Genomic DNA, 19,052 nt, shown 5'->3' with positions numbered 1-19,052 from the left:
ATAACTCACTTGTGTGGGCACTGAGCTCACCACGTGGACACTCAGCTCACTGCATGGGCACCCATAAGGGTACTCGGCTTACTGTGTGGACACCTGGCTCACTGCACAGGCACTGGCTCACTGCGTGGTCACACTTTCTCTTCCTCTTTTTCACTAAGAGGCCCAGGGATCAAACCCAGGTCCTCCCATATGGTAGGCAGAGGCCTTATCATTTGAGCCATATCTGCTTAACACTTTTAACTGTATAATTCAGAGACAATAATTACATTTGCAATGTTGTACAGCCATCACCATTATATATTTCCCAAATTTTTCATCAACCCAAACAGAAACTCTGTACTCAGTAAGCAATAACTCACCTTTCTCATTCCTCAGCCATCTTGCAGGCTTCTCTTGGTTGGGACCATCCCACACCTAAGGCAGGAAGATGGTGGCCGCAAAGAAGATGAAAACATCACTGGAGTCAGTCAACTCTAGGCTCCAATTTGTTATGAAAAGTGGAAAGTACGTGCTTTCCACACATATACAAGCAGACTCCAAAGATGATCAGGCAAGGCAAAGAGAAACTAGTGATACTCGCCAACAACTGATCAGCTTTGAGGAAATCTGAAATAGAGTACAATGCCATGTTGTCCAAAACTGGTGTTCATCACTACAGTGGCAATAATATTGAATTGGGCACAGCATGCAGAAAGTACTACAGAGTATGCACACTGGCTATCATTGATCCAGGTGATTCTGATATCATTAGAAGCATGTGAAAAGTAAATCATTAAAAAATATTCTTTAATAAAAATGGCCAGAGCTGGTTAAAAAAAAAAAAAAAGCAGTAAGTCACCATTTTTTCTCCTTCCCCAGCCTGTTAACCTCTAATCCACTTTGTCTTTATGAATCTCTCCTTCTAGAGATTTCATATAAGTGGAATCATACAATATTTATCCTTTTGTGTCTGGCTTATTTCACTCAACATAATATTCTCAAGGTACATTCATGTTGTAGCATGTATCAAAACTTAATTCTTTTTTATGAATAGATAATAGTATTTCATTGTACGGATATACCACACTTTGTCTATCCATCCACTTGTCAATGAACGCTTGGACTATTTCCACCTTTTGGCCATTGAAAATAGAGCTGCCATTAATGTCAATCTGCAATTTCTATTTGAATCCCCATTTTAAATTTTTGGGGGTATATATATATATATGTGGAATTGCTGGGTTATATGGTAATTCTGTATGTAACTTTTTGAGGACTTGCCAAACTGTTTTCCACACCAGCTGCATTTTTATATTTCCATTAGCAAGGTACAAGGGTTCAGATTTCAACCCATTATCGCTGATATTTGTTATTTTCCATTTTTTCTAATAGCTATCCTAGTGGGTATGAAGTGGTATCTTATTGTGGTTTTGATTTGCATGTTCCTAATGACTAATGATGTTGAGCATTTTTTTCATGTGCTTATGGGTCATTTGTATTTTGTCTTTGGAGAAACATCTATTCAAGTCCTTTGCCCATTTTTAAAATTGGGATGTTTGTCTTATTGCTGTTTCTGTCCATTTTGTTCATGTTTCTTGAGGCACTGTTGTTAGGTATGTAAACATTTATAATTGTTACATCTTCCTGATAAACTGAAGCTTCTATAATTATGAAATGTTATTCTTTGTTTCTAGTAATATTTTTTGTCTTAAAGTTTATTTTTGTATAGTTAAAATGCTATCACTTTTCAAGTCTGCCCGGCTTCTAATTTTTGTGCCTCGTGTCTACTCTGTACTTGTATGCTTACTCAGTCAGTCAGGAATGTGTGGATGGCTTGGGCCTCTAGTCTCTCCTGCACAGATGTATGGAAAACTTTCCAAGGACTCCTATAAGTCAGATCTCCTTGTTGAATTTTTGTAGTAGTCTGCTAATTCATTGTTTTCCCAGCCAGACTGAAACCTCAGTCTAGCTCAGCCACTAGTCTTCCCTGTTCTTATCCACCATTTTGCTATTGTTATAGACAATGCTTTTGGGTATGGGTTTGTCCAAGCTCCAGTCCAAATCTAGTGAGCACTCTGTGGCAGTGAATCTACTAGATTTCATGGCTTGTCCCTCTCTAGTAGAACTACTGTGCTGAACAAGCTGGGGGAAGAATAGGAACAGTTCCAGTAAAGAATGTCACAGGCTCTGGTCTTATTCAAAGTTCTGTTGATTTTCAGGAATAAGTACTTCCCAATTTGTTGTATGCCTTTGGTCAATTTTCAGAGCTCTGAAATGTTTTTTTTGACAATTTTATCCAGTTTTATCATTGCTTTTTTCTTGGGCGGGGGGTGGATTTGCTGAGCTACTCACTCTGCCATACTGAAAGCCTCACCTCATACTTACTTTTTTTAAAAAAAAGATTTATTTATTTCTCTCCCCATCCCCCAGTTGTCTGCTCTCTGTGTCCATTCACTGTGTGGTCTTCTGCATCCACTTGCATTATCTGATGGCACTGGGAAACTGCGTCTCTTCTTTGTTGTGTCATCTTGCTGTGTCAGTTCTCCATGTGTGCAGCGCCACTCCTGGGTGGGCTACGTTTTTTTGCGTGGGGTGGCTCTCCTTGCAGGGCGCACTCCTTGAGCGTGGGGCACCCCTACACAGGGGCGCCCCTCCATGGCACGGCACTTCTTGCACGTGACAGCCCTGCACGTGGGCCAGCTAACCACACAGGTCAGGAGGCCCTGGGTTTGAACCCTGGACCCTCCATACAGTAGGCGGACGCTCTATCAGTTGAGCCACATCCGCTTCCCTCATACTTAGTTTTGTCTTTGTCAATTTTTGACATTAGGATTATGCTGGTCTCATAAAATGAGTTTGGGAGTGTTCAATTTTCAGAAAAAGTTTGTGTGACTGTTATTTCTTCCACAAAGGTTTGATAGAATTCAATAGTGAAACCATCTGGGCCTAGAGCTTTCTTTGTGCAAAAGTTGATTCACTTTAACAGATTTACAACTATTCAAATGTTTGAGGAATTTGTCCATTTCGTCTAAGTTATATAATTTATTGGCATAAAATTAATCCTATTATTCTGTTAACATCCTTTTAATGTCTGTAGAGTCTGTAGAAATATCTTGGCTTTCATTCCTGGTATTTATAATTAGTGTTTTCTTGATTTTTCTTAATTAGTATTATTACTAGAGGTATACTTATTATTCATCTTTTCAAATAATCAACTCTTAACTTTGCTCATTTTCTCTCTCATTTACTTATTTTCTATTTCATTTATTTCTACTCTTATTTCTTTTGTTATACTTTGGGTTTAATTTACTCTTTTTTTCCTAGGGTCTTAAGGTAGAAACTTAGATCACTGATTTCAAAACTTTCCCTTTTCTAAATAGAAGCTTTAATATTCTTTCTAAGAACAACATTAGCTACAGACAAAAATTTTTATATTTTGTGTTCATTATCATTCAGTTAAAAATAGACTTTAACGCTACTTGTGATTTTATACATATGCTTAATTTTAAAATATTTGAGGATTTTTCTAGATATTGTTATGGATTTCTAACTTTATTCTGGTCACAGAATATACTCTGTATAATTTAATCTTTTATACTATGTTGAGACATTTTATAGCCTACTACACAGTCTACACTTACGAACATTCTATGTACATTTGAGAAGATTATGTATTCTGCATTTGCTGGGTGTAGTGTACAGATATTCTCTAGTTTTACTAATTTTCTATTAATTACTGGGAGGGATATTAATACCTCCAACAATAATTGTGGGTTCACCTATCCCTCTCTTTAGTTTATGTTTCTTCATACATTTTGAAACTTGCCTATCAGATGTATGCTAATTTAAAATTTTTATCTTCCTGATGAACTACTTCTTTGAAGATAAGGACATGTCCCTTTTTATTTATTTATTTATTTTTTTAATTCTCAGTTTTTTTTATTTTATTTTATTTATTTAATCCCCCCCCCTCCCCTGGTTGTCTGTTCTCGGTGTCTATTTTGCTGCGTCTTGTTTCTTTGTCCGCTTCTGTTGTCGTCAGCGGCACAGGAAGTGTGGGCGGCGCCATTCCTGGGCAGGCTGCTCCTTCTTTTCACGCTGGGCGGCCCTCCTCACGGGTGCACTCCTTGCGCGTGGGGCTCCCCCACGCGGGGGACACCCTTGCGTGGCACGGCACTCCCTGCACGCATCAGCACTGCACATGGCCAGCTCCACACGGAGTCAAGGAGGCCCGGGGTTTGAACCGCGGACCTCCCATATGGTAGACGGACGCCCCAACCACTGGGCCAAAGTCCGTCTCCCTTTATTTCTGATAGTACTCTGTGTCACAAAGTTTACTTTGTCATATTAGTATAGGCAAACCAGCTTTCTGTGTTCGTGGTGTATCTTTTTCCCTCATTTTAATTTCAACCTATTTGTGTCTTTTTTATTTAAAGTGTATCTCTTGCATATAGAATATAATTAGATCTTGCTTTTTTAACCACTCTAACAATTTCTGGCTTTTAATTAGAATGTTCAGCCCATTTACATTGAATGCAATACAGACACAAGTGGATTGAAATCTTGTCATTTCTATTTTTTTATCCTTTCTTGTTCCTTTCCTGTCTTATTTTGGGTTAATCAAATATTTGATACTATTCCATTTATTGTATTGGCATTTTATCAATTTCCCTTACAATTCTTAGTGCTTGCTCTAAGGCTAACAATATCTTCATACCTCTCCCTTCACAATTCTTTCTTCATATCTGACACTTCACAAATGTAATAACCTTTTAACAGTGCAGTTCCATCTAAAGTCTCCCATACTTTGGACTCTAGTTGTCTCATATTTTATTCTACATGTTTTATAAACTCCACCTTACATTGTTATTTTCTGTTTTTATCAATCGGGTATCCTTTAAGGGAATTGCTCATTTATTTATAATTTTTGGTGCTCTTCCCTTCCTCTGCCCTGCAGATTCCATTTGTTCCAGCTGCCCCAAATTCTAATCTCTGTCTCCTCAGCACAGTAAAACCACCATGATCTACTTGGACTCTAGCACACTATTCCCATAGTCAGGAAATTGGTCCTTTCTCTCAGAGATCACAGATATGCACTGCATGTTAACCAATGCCTGAACAGAGTCACCCAGCATTGGGTTTCAAAGCCAGAAGAGAATAAGGTAGATATCCATGAGGAAGGGTAGTCTTATATACAAAATTGGAACCTAAGTAGGGAAAGGAAGGTGTCTATATAGGAAGAGGACCTGCTGTGCAGTGGGAGTCCAAGAGAGGTGAGGAGAGTGCCTATATGGTTTTTCTGAACCTGAACTGTGTGAGAGGAGTGCTCCCTTTACTTTGGCAAAGTAACTAATTATTCCAAAACTCAATGGTTTAAAACAGCAATAATCATTTATTTCTTAAGGTGTCTATGGGTCAGGAATTTGGATAGATCACAGCAGGAATGGCTTGTTTCTGCTCCACAATGTCTGGGGCCTCAGCTGAAAGACTCAGCTAAGAGCTGAAATCATTTGAATGCTCATTCACTCATAAGTCTGGCAGTTGATGCTGGCTATCAGTTGGCAGCTTCAATTCCTATCCACATGGGCCTTTCCATGTGGTATGGCCTTCCTCACAACATGGCGGCTAGATTCTAAGAGCAAGCATTCAGAGAGAGAGAGAGAGAGACTAAAAGAACCAGGCAGAAGCTGTGTTGCCTTTCATGACTTACCCTAGGAAGTCACACAGCATCACTTTCATGGCATTTTTTAAATTGAGGTAGTTAAAACTCTTATAAGAAAAGCATGTGAGATTAACTGAATATTGGTATGACTTTTTTCCCACATTACACTTTCAAAACTTCACATTTTTCATTTCAAAGTACCCTTAAACCTACAGGATGTTACAAAAGAATACAAACCCCATACACGGAACTCCAAAACAATCCTATCCCCCAGACAGCCAGGTCCACCAACTTCAACACCCTGCCACATTTCCCATATCACTCTACCCACCCATTCATCAGTCCATCCATCCATCTATCAATCCATTTTCTGAACACTTTGAATGTACATTGTATGTATCACTGGCATGACTTTTGAAAATAAAATCTGCCACAATGGGTGTTTGCATGGAGGAGCATAAATGAGATGAGAAGGATGTCCAGGTGAAAGGGCAGCCAGCTTAATTTAATGTTGGAACTAGTCTAGAGAGAAAAAAGCAACCATGTGAGGAGAAGGCAGCCCCGGCACAGGTTGACAGAACACAAGCAGTATGAGGAAAGTGTCAGTATGGGTGTCAGGGGAGCATGGGGTATCTGAGTCTGAGCAGGATGAGGAAAACATCCAATGGTGGAAGGGGCAGTGACCAGCTATGGGATGCTGAAGCCTTGGTGAAGTGAGCCTTCTCATTTGAAGAGGGGAGGAGACAGTGTCAATAGTGGAAGCTTGGTTATACTCAGGGGGATTAATTATATATGTAACTATATTAAGGATAACGAAAGCAAGATTTTTCAATGTCAGAGAAAGGAGTTACAAATATGGAACAGAAGAAAACCAGAATGAACTTTGCCAAGTCAGACTAGAATCATGGATACTAAATATCCTCTAACACATGGGACAATTCTACCCAATAGTTCCACCCAAAATGCAAAAAATTATCCTGCTTAGAAACCCTGAACTAGTCAATAAATGATGCTAAAACAATTCAGTATCTATATGGAAAAAAATAAAATTATGTTTCTACCACACACCATATACAAAAAACAATTCCAGGAAGATTTAAGACCTAAATGTGAAAAATTTGAGTTATAAAAGTCACACACCAGGAAAAGATATTTGTGATAAATTTTAAAAAGGATTAGTATATCAATCATGAATTGCATTTGGTTACTACTACTAACAAAAACAACAGTATAAGATAAAAGTTTATTTTTTTCTCATAAAAATAATCTAGGGGTAGGCATTTAAAGGATAATACGGTGGTAGCACAGATATCAAGGACCCAGTTTCTTCTATTATTTCCATCCTCAAGGAGCCTTCATAGTTGAGGATGGCTGCTGTATCTTTAACCATAGTTCCATGTTCCAGGCAAGAAGTAGGAGAATGGGGGGGTGGGGGGGAGGAGAGAGGGGGAGGAATGGATTAAAAGACATTCTAGAAAGTCCATCTCCTGACTCATTAGCTAACCCTGTCTGTAATAGAGGCTGGGAAAGGTAATTTTCAGCTGGATACAATGTGTAGAGTTCTGTATCACTAAAGGGAGAGAGGGTATTATGTATCTAATAATCTCTGCCACAATAAGTATCTAGAAAAAGGATCAACAAACTATGATCAGTGAGACAAATCCAGCCTACACTTGTTTTTGTAAATAAAGTATTAATGGAACATTTGTCGATACATTGGTGATAGCTACTTTCTCACTACAGTGGTAGATTTGAAGGGTCCCTAATAAAGCCTGCAAAGCCTAAATCATTTCCTATCTAGCTCTTTACAGAAAAATTATACCTATTCCTGATTTAGAAGCTAAAGAATCCCTCCTAGTCAATATGAAAGTAATAATTCAAAATATAAATGAATATGATATATAAACAGGCAATTCATAGAAAAGGAAACCCAAATGGCTAGTAAATCTATAAAAGGATTCTCAACCTCACAAGTAATTATGAAAATGCAAGTTAAAAGCAAAATGGGTTACTATTTTATGCTTATCAGACTAGCAAATATTTTAAGAGTCTATCAGCATCAACTGTTGGTAAGAACATAGAGCAATGGAAATTCCCATAGAGTGCTGGTGGAATTATTAATTGATATACTCACTTTAAATAATAATTTGGCAATTAAGTAGAGTTGAAGATGTGTACGCTTTGACTCAGTAAGTCTATCCCCATTTATGTACCTTAGAAAAAACTTCCAAACATACTCATAAGGAAATACATATAAGAATGTCTACAACAGCACTACTTATAATAGCAAAGTTTGGAACCAATTCAAATGTCCATGAGCAGGAATAAAGATAAATGAGTTTTAACAGTAAAAGTAATACAATTTAATACTACAGAGTAATGAAAATTAATGCTCAACTTATTTGTAATGAGAAAAATTAAATAAAACAGTAACTACACTATTGGATTTTATGAAAATTAAGAACTTCTGTTCATTAAAAGAAACCATTAAAAAAGCACAATAAGATACCACTACACCCCCACCAGAATGATTAAAATTAAATGGAGTAGCAATACCAAATATAAGAATGTCAACCAGTTGAAACTGTCATACAGTTCAGATGGGAATTATAAACTGGTACAACCATTTTGGAAAAAATGTCTAACAGTTCTTCTAAAGTTAAACATACATATCTTCAACCCAGCAATACCTCTCTTAGGTATACCCAAAAGAAGTATGTGCAGATGACCACCAAAAGACATGTACAAAAATATAAGAAGGAGCTTTATGCACAACAGCCCCAAATTGAAAATAACTCAAATTTCCATCAACAGAAATATAATTAAGTTGATTCATGTCCATTCAATGGGATATTACCCAGCAATGAAAAAGAACAGACTACAAATACATACAATATAATTTAGAAATCCTATAAACAAAATGTTGGGCAAAAGAAGCCAGGTACAAAAGGAGTGCTGTGCCATGCAAGGATGGTCCCCTGCATAGGGGAGCCCCATGCGCAAAGAATGTGCCCCATAAGGAGAGCCGCCCAGCGCGAAAAAAGTGCAGCCTGCCCAGGAATGGTGCTGCACACACAGAGAGCTGACGCAGCAAGATGACGGAAAAAAAACAAGACACAAATTTCCAGTGCCACTAACACAAGCAGATACAGAAGAACACACAGCAAATGGACACAAAGAGCAGACAACTGGGGGTGGGAGGAGTGGGGAAGGGGAGATAAATAAATATATAAATCTTTTTTAAAATAATAAAAATAGCAAACAACTAGGAGACACCAAATGTTCATCAACATATGGAAGTGCTAACATAAATTATGACTTCTCCATTCATTGGATCACTATGCAGCCATTAGAGAATAAAGAAACATTTTAGAATATGGAATATTCATCAAGATAGATTGTTAAATGAAAAAGTTGGCACTGGACAGAATGTATAATGACATTCCTTATGTTAAAATAAGGAACAGACTATATATCCATTTGCATAAATATTTTTTTCTTTATGTGCATATCTCCAGAATGATACCCAAGAAACCTAAATTAGTTGTTTCCATAAAGGGAAGTGGGGAGCAGGTCAACAGAGATTTGAGAGATAGTTTCATTATTCGCCCTTTGGTATTTTTTGAATTTTGAACCATACATAAAAGTCTTTCTTATTTGAAAAAATTAAAATAATTAAAATGCACAAAATCAGTGGTGGAATCAATTAAATTTGACTGAAGTTAATAAAAGTGAATTCCTATCTGGTTCCTTAAACTAAAATAGCTCTAGTGTTTTGTCAATTTACATGATATTTGATATTCAGTTTGGTAAATTGTCTTTATTTCCTTCTCCCATCTTACTGAGAATTTTTATAAGGAATGGTATTTTGATTTTATCCAATACCTTTTCAGCCACTATTGGTTTGATATTTTTTCCTTTAATTCATTGATGTTAATCATATTTACATATGTGAAGATATTGACCCATCTTTGTAGTCCCAGAATAAACCTTACTCTATCATAAAAACAACAACAAAAATCAATCCAAAGCACATAAAACTAAATTAGAATAGAATTAGAATAGCTATTTTATTATTGACTGTAAAATTTTAAATAGACATAATTAGAATAAAAAATGAAAAAATTTCCTTCACACATTATATTATCTTTAGATTTTAAAATAATATTGAAAAAAAAAACCTAAGGATATAAACCCCAGAATGATTATAAATAATAAGTATATTTAGTAAAGCACTGAGTCACTAATTAAACTGGAGGAAAAACTATTCTTATATACCTATGTTAAACAGCTTGAAAACACTAAGAAAATTCAAAACTAATATTTATAATTACATACATTCAATTTTAATACCTATTAATTATATTTACAAGAGATTCACTTAAAATGATAATGAGGGCTAAAGGAGGATCTAAATAAGTGAAAAACTATACTTCTAAATGATTGAACTGTGTATATAAAGTGCTTATTAGCAGAGCTATTAAATACTCAGTAAATTTTACTTCCCTCTACCCCTTACCTAATTTAATATAAAGATATAATGCAATCCCAATTAAAACCTTAGGTGGATATTTTATAGAATTTGATACATGTGAAAATAAAATGTATCTGAAAGAGTAAAATGGGCACAAATACTAAATAATGTTTTTTAATGTATGCCAGTAGATTTGCCCTAAAATTTTTTTAAATATCACAGAAATCACATGATATTAAGTCAAATACAGAAAAATGGTTCAAACAGACTTGGTTCACCAGAATAAGAACTTAATTCAAACTTCACACTATATTCTACAAAACAATTCAGGTGAGTTAAAAAAGCTAAACATACAAAATTTTGTTAAAATGAAGAAGAATACAATGTTCCATTTTTAGAAGGAAGATAAAATCCTTACTAGTGAAGAAATGAAAGTAAAAAGTTAGTTGAGGGGAAGCAGATGTGGCTCAACTGATAGAGTGTCGATCTACTATATGGAGGGTGCAGGGTTCGATCCCCAGGGCCTCCTGACCCATGTGGTAAGCTGGCCCATGCTCAGTGCTGCCATGCACAAGGAGTGCTGTGCCATACAGGGGGTGCCCCTGCATAGGGAGCCCCACGCCCAAGGTGTGCGCCCCGCAAGAAGAGCCACCCCACATGAAAAAAGCGCAGTCCACCCAGGAGTGATGCTACGCACATGGAGAGCTGGCGCAGCAAGATGACACAACAAAAAAGAGACGCAGTTTCCCAGTACTGCCTGACAACACAAGCAGACACAGAACACACAGCGAATGGACACAGAAAGCAGACAATGGGGGTGGAGGGGAATCAATCAATCAATCAATCTTTTTAAAAAAAAAGTTAGATGGTTAAATATGATTTTTTAAAAAAATCTTTTTCACAGTAAATGACAAGTAAAGTGAGGAAATGGGAAACATTGGTATGACATTCATAACTTACAAAGAGATACTAGTCACAATACAGAGAGAGCTAATAGAAATATATAATCAATACACTAAATCCTCCCAATAATTCATCAAATTAATTAGTTAATGTCTTAGAACAAAACCTGAATTCTTTACCATGGCCTACAAGGCCCTACATGATCTACTACTGCCTATCTCTCCAACCTCATCTAGGGCTCTTCTCTTCCTGGTCACCATCCTCTAACCACCCTGACCTATTTTTTTAGTTCCAAGAATATAACAAACATTCTCCCTTGGAAACAGGATACTCTTACTCTCCTTGGGGTGTTTGCCTATGCTGTTTGTTACCTGTTTGGAAAGCTCTTTTCCTCATTCTTCATGTGAACTCAATCTCAGATCTGCCCTACCTGATACCCTATCTAAAGTGAATCTACTTTATAAATGTTCCATTTAAGCACCCTGTTGTCTTCCTTAGAGCACTTATCACATTTTGAAGTTATTTTATTTGCATTTGTCAATCTCTCTCATTAGACTATTGAATCATGTAAGTCTTATCCCATATTCCGAGGGCCTAGTAAAGTTATCTGCCAATAAGTGTACTCAAAAGAAAATGTCTACGGAAGTGAATTTGGCTCAATGGATAAAGCATCCAACTACCACATGGGAGGTCCAGAGTTCAAACCCAGGGCCTCCTAACCCATGTGATGAGCTGGCCCATGCACAGTGCTGATGCACACAAGGAGTGCCATGCCACGCAGGGGTGTCCCCCGTGCAGGGGAGCTCCACTGTAAGGAGTGTGCCCCTTAAAGAGGGCTGCCCAGTGCAGAAAAAAAAAAAGTGCAGCCTGCCCAGCAGTGGCGCCACACACACGGAGAGCTGACGCAGCAAGATGATGCAACAAAAAGAGACACAGATTCACGGTGGTTGCTGACAAGAATGTAAGCAGACACAGAAGAACACACAGCGAATGGACACAGAGAGCAGACAACGGCGGGGGGGGGCGGCCGGGAAGAAGAGAGAAATAAATTAAAAGAAAATAAATCTTTTGAAAAAAGTCTACATGAAATAATGGTATATAAAAAAATAGACTGCAAAATAGTATGAACACATGACTATATAATGAGCATTTATATATACTCAAATTAATTCTTTGTAATAACAACAGCTTTTAACAATTAGCAGGCTTTTTATAAAGAAAGCAGTTTGCTAACAATCATATTGTATAAAGTCAGTATTGTGGAAAAGTACTTACAAAATAATATTAAGTGAAAAAAGAGAGCAAATATTGTATGCATACCATGATTATAATTAGGCCAAATAAATGTAGATTGAAAGTGGATACAGAAATAAAAATACTTATTGCATAAAGGTGATAAAGTATGCATAAAATTTTGTCTTTTAAAGTTTCTTTTAAGGCTGTTGGTCTTTTTAATAAAAAAGAAGAATAAAAGTGCTCTATTTTAAAAATTTAAAGTTAGATCACCTCCCATCTCTGCTCAGAGTACTCCAATGGATTCTTAACTCATTCAGATTAAGAGCCAAAGATCTCACAGGACCTAAAAAAGGGTCTCACAAGATCTGAGCCACCATATGCCCTAAAGCAGGGTCTGAAAACTGGCTCCAAACTGCCCTACCACCCTTTTTTGTATAGCCCAGAATGAAGAATAATTTTTATAATTTTAAATGGTTAAGAAAAAAATGAAGAGAAGTTTTGACACATAAAAATAACATGAGGGAAACGGACTTTGGCCCAGTGGTTAGGGCGTCCGTCTACCACATGGGAGGTCCGCGGTTCAAGCCCCAGGCCTCCTTGACCCGTGTGGAGCTGGCCCATGCGCAGTGCTGATGCGCGCAAGGAGTGCAGTGCCACACAGGGGTGTCCCCCGCGTAGGGGAGCCCCACGCGCAAGGAGTGCACCCATAAGGAGAGCCGCCCAGCGCGAAGGAGGGAGCAGCCTGCCGAGGAATGGCGCCGCCCACACTTCCCGTGCCGCTGACGACAACAGAAGCGGACAAAGAAACAAGACGCAGCAAAAAGACACAGAAAACAGACAACCGGGGAAGGGGAGGGGAATTAAATAAATAAAAATAAATCTTTTAAAAAAAAAATAAATAACATGAAATTCAACTGCAATGTCAATAAATATAAAGTTCTATTGGGGCGGCAGACTTGGCCCAGTGGTTAGGGCGTCTGTCTACCACATGGGAGGTCCGCGGTTTAAACCCCAGGTCTCCTTGACCTGTGTGGAGCTGGCCCACGTGCACTGCTGATGTGCGCAAGGAGTGCCCTGCCACGTAGGGGTGTCCCTGCGTAGGGGAGCCCCACGCGCAAGGGGTGTGCCCCATAAGGAAAACCACCCAGCGCGAAAGAAAGTGCAGCCTGCCCAGGAATGTGTGGCAGCACACATGGAAAACTGACACAACAAGATGACACAATAAGATGACACAACAAAAAGAAACACAGATTCCTGTGCCGCTGACAACAACAGAAGCGGACAAAGAAGATGCAGCAAATAGACACAGAGAACAGACAACCGGGGGGAGAAGGGGAGAGAAATAAATAAATCTTTAAAAAATAAATAAATAAATAAAGTTCTATTGGCCCTACACACACACAAATAATATATATAATGGGAGACATCCAATAAATAAATAAAGACACAAATAAATGGAAATGATTCATTATTTCATCACCACATTAACAACGAACGAATAATACTTGCGGTAAATATCCTTAGTCTTTTTCCTTATATATAAGCAAAAATACATGAAAGACAAAACTAGAACTACATTATACATACTATTTTTAACCTGCATTTTTATTAACTATGCATCATGATCCTTTTCCTAGCCTATAATGGCTTAATAATAAACTTTCAAAAAACATTTTAAACAAGATGACAGAATGGTGGTATAAAGGCTACAGACAAGTGAACTGTGCATAACAGGAGTAGATTCAGAGCACTAAGAACCTCTAAGTATCAACTACTATATCTATAAAACAAAATACTGAAATAGGTGAGGACTGATGTCTTTTTACAACTATTATAAAGTAGTTGTAAACTTAAATATTAAAATATACAAAACAATGCAGGATAGTGAAGGAATGAAATATACTAACAAAATTGGCAAATCCTAACCCCACAATAGTCTCCAAAGCACTCCATCAGACCAATAACATACAACTCACACCATATCCCCAGGAGAAGTCTGAGCTGCCTTCCGTAGAGATCCCTGTGCCTGTATAACTTGGAAAAGCAGACCTTGAGTTTCCAGTATCCGCTGATGTAAAAGGTGATTCTCGTGTGATGTCAGACTCACTAAATGTACATTTTGAAAGGAGAGAAAACAGAAAAATTCTCATATTTCCTCAAGTTTCTACAGAATTAACTATTTAGCAGTCTAATGGTTGATAATTATATATACAAAGAGATCCCAGGAGGCAAAAATAAATGAAGAACTTGAAATTGAGACACCATGGAAAAGTCCTACCTAATTGCTACAGAATTGATGGCAGCCATTGTAAATAATTCCAGTAATAGTTTACAGTGAATACTTTAACTTTTCACATATAACACACATTCTTGACAACTAAAGACATTTCAGATACGTTAATAGTGAAACTTGCATGGCACTTTTACAATCTACCCAAACACTTTTCCAGATAACATCTTATTTGATCCTAGCAACAACCTGGTGATGCAGAATTCAATTACCCCATTTAAAAACAAAGAATCTAAGATTAAGTTCCAGATTTTGAAACCCAAGTTTCAGATATCTAAAATTTTTCTATGATACCACATTGTATCTCAGAGCCCTCACTGAAGTTACAGTAGCCTCTGTGAAATTTCTTAAAATAACTGCAGTTAGTATTTACTAAGCATTTATTATATACCAAGCATTGTGCCAAGTTTTACATACTTTATCTCATTTATATTCACAACACCCTACAGGACATATTATCAAGTAGTTAACTTGCCCAATGTTACTCAGCTAATAAGTGAAACAACCAAGATTAAAAATCAGACCTATTGGACTCCTCCTGAGCTGTGCTCTTAACTACTTCAAATACAGCTTCTCAAAGTTTATGAAAGTACATACGATGTTATCGCCATTAGCTATTTTAGAATAAAAGTTGAATGGTTCTGAAACACATGATAAAAATTCTTATTTTGTTTCATTAGGACAAGGTTTGGTACCAATCCTAAGCTGAAAAACAAACCTCTGTCATTAATTAGCAATAGCAATGAGCAAACAAGTATACTTGGTGTTATTACCTTTGGGAACTTGTATCTTTTTCCAGGCTGTCATTGGTGGAGGAAATTTCATCTAGCCGCTCTGGAAGGGGATGATGATTAAGAGCATGTTTTGCTACACCTTTCCTGTGAAAATATCAAACAGTTTTATGTTCTGTAAAGAAAAAATATAGACTTTACAGTAACTTGATTTAGAAAGTAGGGAAATGGAATTACAAACAAAAAATTACAATATTACTGGCATTTATATTTATCCATGCCATTTCCTTTATCTGAATCTTTATTTCCTCATGCAGCTTCAATCTATTGTCTATTATCCTTTCCTTTCAATCTCTAGAACTCTCTTTAGCATCATCTCTTATAGGGCCAGTCTAGAGGTGATGAACTCCTTCACCCTTTGTTTATGGAAATATCTTAATCTTTATAATTTTTGAAAAAGTTTTGCTGGATACAAAATTTTTGGTTGGCATTTTTTTTCTTCCAGCACTTTAAACATGCCATCCCATTCCCTTCTTGCCCCCATGATTTTCAATGAGAAATCACCACTTAATTTTATTGAGGTGCTCTTGTATGTGCCATATTGCTTCTCTCTTGTGGCTTTAAGGATTCTTTCTATCTTTGGCATTTGACAGTTTGATTATAATATGCAGTCACTTGTCTATTTTTGTGTTGAATGTCCTGGATGTGTGTATTCATATCTTTCATTAAATTTGGGAAGTTTTCAGCCATTATATCTTTGAATAGCCTCTGCCCCTTTCTCTTTTTTTTTTTTTTCCTCCTTCTGGGACTCCCATGAGTATGTTGGTACACTTGATGGTATCCCACAGGTTCCTCAGGCTCCATTCACTTTTTTTCATTCTTTCTTCTTTCTGCCTCTCAGACTGGATGATTTCAATGGTCTCATTTGAGTTCTGATTCTGTCTTCTGCCAGCTTCAAACAGATGATAAAGCCCTCTGGGAAATTTTAAAATTGTTACTATGGTCTTCAGCTCTGTTTGGTTCCTTTTCAGAATTTCTCTTTATCTATTGATATTCTGTTTGTATTCATCTATCGTTTTTCTGATTCCCCTTAGTTCTTTGTCCATTTGAGGTCTGTTCCTACTCATTAATGAAGTATAAAATTAATAACAGAGAACAAGAAATATAACTACTCTAGGTCAGTAATTTGGCTCAGTAAGTGCCTATCAACACTTTAAATTTTACTCTCAGAATGGTCAGGATTCATTATAAAAGCTGATTTTTAGCCAAGCTGTGTTCACTTTATTGGGAAAAGATTTCTTCTTCCTAGTTCCTAACGAACTGATTATCTGAATAGTTATTGCATGCATATCCTATCCCTTAGGAGATGATAACTTCTGAAAGGCCAGGCGATGTCTTATTTTAGATTGATTTTGTTTGTATGGCTAGTGTACCAAATAAAGGTGAGCAGTGAAAAGGAAATTATTTACTGAGGCTTCTACTATGTGTAAAGTGCTATGACGTTCCTATGAAGTAGGTCTTATTCCTATATTACAGTAGTGAAGGCTCAGAGACTTATAAATTTGCCTTAAAGTCACACAGATAGAAAATAGCCTAGTCAGAAACCCAACTGTAGCTCAAAATACCATCCTTTCAATTACCATATATAGTTCATATTTAATTAATAAATGTGTGGTTGCTTAAATTACATAGCTCGGTGAAGGAAAAAAATTGGATTTTGGGTTTAAAAACCTAAGTTCAAATCCTGACTCTTCTGACTATATAATTCTTATTAAGATATGTTTACTTTTTTTTTTTTTTTTAATTTTTTTATTTTTTATTGAATTTGTAATAATATTACATTAAAAATATATATGTGAGGTCCCATTCAACCCCACCCCCCCACCCCCCCCTCTCCCCACCCCCCAACAACACTCGTTCCCATCATCATGACACATCCATTGGATTTGGTAAGTACATCTTTGGGCACCTCTGCACCTCATATACATTGGTTCACATCATGGCCCAAGGATATGTTTACTTTTTAAAAAAGATTTCATTTATTTCTCCCTAACTCCTTGTTGTTCACACTTGTGTCTGTTTGTCTTCCTTGTTTCTTTTTTTTTTTTTAAAGAGTCAGGGTTTTTTTTAAATTTATTTATTTAATCCACCCCCCCCCCACCCCCAAGGTTGTCTGTTCTCTGTGTCTATTTGCTGAGTCTTGTTTCTTTGTCCGCTTCTGTTGTTGTCAGCGGCACGGGAAGTGTGGGTGGCGCCATTCCTGGGCAGGCTGCACTTTCTTTCGCGCTGGGCGGCTTCTCCTTACGGGGTGCACTCCTTGAGCGGTGCACTCCTTGTGCGTGGGGCTCCCCTACGCGGGGGACACCCCTGTATGGCGGGGCACTCCTTGGGCGCATCAGCACTGCGCATGGGCCAGATCCACATGGGTCAAGGAGGCCCGGCGTTTGAACTGCGGACCTCCCATGTGGTAGACGGACGCCCTAACCACTGGGCCAAGTCCGTTTCCCCCTTGTTTCTTTAGGAGGCACCAGGAACCGAACCCCGGACCTCTGATATAGGAGGGACCTCCCTGCTTTGTTGAGTGTCTCATTGTGTTTTTCTCTTCTGTCTCTTGTTGCCTCAGCTTGCCACACCTGCCCATTGCACCAGCTCAGTGTCTTCTTAAGGAACCACGGGCCTTCCATGTGGTAGGTTCAATAGCTTGAGCCACATCTGCTTCCCAAGATATGTTACTTTTATGATATGGGTTTGTTTTTTTCTTTTTATTCTTTTTTGTTTTTCTGATATGATTTTGTTTCCTAAAATATTGATGATAATTATACTCATCTTACAGAGTTTTTAAGAAGATCAAAATGTGAAAGTCCTTTTGAAGGTGTAAAACATTAGTAAATATGTTATCATTATGACACTTCCTAGGAGTGGGAGGGAGGTCTTTAAGCCAGAAATATTTGCTCTAAAGTCTCAAAAGCAAAACTGATCCTTAAGGATTCAGAGATAAGGAGGCAGTATGTGGAACTGTTATGACCACAGCCTTCAGAATCAGATCGACAATGAAGTTCATACTTCAGTTCCATCATTTGTTGGCTGTATAATCTTTGGCATGCTACAGTCTTTAAATCTAGAATGTGCAATGTAATAATCCTATCTCATATCATTGCTGAGAGGATTAAGGGAGCTAATGCACATGAATAGCACTGGTGCCTGGCACTAAATGTATTCAACTTTATCGTGGCACTCAGTTACCTCTTAATAACTTCTGCCAATGGCCACTGACAGTGGGGCATGAAGCCATGCAGAAACTATAAATGATTTGGAAGACCCAGTCCCTGAGCTCAAGAGGTGCAGCCTATTAAGGCCACGTCCAAGGATATCACAGATGACAGGCCTTCGGCTGGAGCTCCAGGTAAAGAGCGCAGCGCCCAACACGGCTGGGAAGAGAGAATTCCGAGGAAAATTCGCTCTCCCCCGCCTTGGAAAAGGAAAGCAACAAGGGACTAGCCAGAGTCCAGGAGCGCCCAAGTCCCACCGCAGCCTCCCCCCGCTAGGATGACCAGGGTGGCTGAGCAGTCCACTCACAGCTCCAAGCTCTGTGGCGCCGCCTTCCGAGTGTATCTGGAGATCATTCTCCTCCTTTTCAACCGCGAGAAAGGCGGGTACGCCAGGGTGGGGGCCTCCTGGCCTGGCCTTCACGCTGGCCCTAGCCCAGCACCCTCCCACCACCTTCCGGTCCGTCTCTCCCCGTCACCTAGACTCCGGACCACCACCTCCCCACAGTGC

At 38.1% G+C, this 19,052-nt stretch overlaps 1 protein-coding gene across 11 annotated transcripts in view; it reads right to left on the bottom strand.

The window, feature by feature from the left end:
• FAM149B1 (family with sequence similarity 149 member B1) overlaps positions 1-19,052 on the bottom strand; it is an 81,856-nt gene that overhangs the window by 62,739 nt on the left and 65 nt on the right. For 7 of the 11 annotated variants that reach the window (XM_004473815.4, XM_004473819.4, XM_004473820.4 and 4 more), the window contains exons 1-3: positions 18,852-18,980; positions 15,318-15,422; positions 14,231-14,360 (exon numbers count right to left, since the gene is read on the bottom strand). In XM_004473815.4, coding sequence (XP_004473872.1) covers positions 14,231-14,360; positions 15,318-15,422; positions 18,852-18,898 — 282 coding nt within the window. In that variant the 5' untranslated portion in view covers positions 18,899-18,980. Of the gene's footprint in view, positions 1-14,230; positions 14,361-15,317; positions 15,423-18,851; positions 18,981-19,052 lie in introns of those variants that run through there. The other 4 variants (XM_071215850.1, XM_058299009.2, XM_023583234.3 and 1 more) reach the window with 4 other exon arrangements.

The sequence above is a fragment of the Dasypus novemcinctus genome, chromosome 6 (genome assembly GCF_030445035.2).
Source record: "Dasypus novemcinctus isolate mDasNov1 chromosome 6, mDasNov1.1.hap2, whole genome shotgun sequence".
NCBI lineage: Eukaryota > Metazoa > Chordata > Mammalia > Cingulata > Dasypodidae > Dasypus > Dasypus novemcinctus.
The sequence above is the reverse complement of the archived record's forward strand: the minus strand, read 5'-3'. Positions and strand labels throughout refer to the sequence as shown.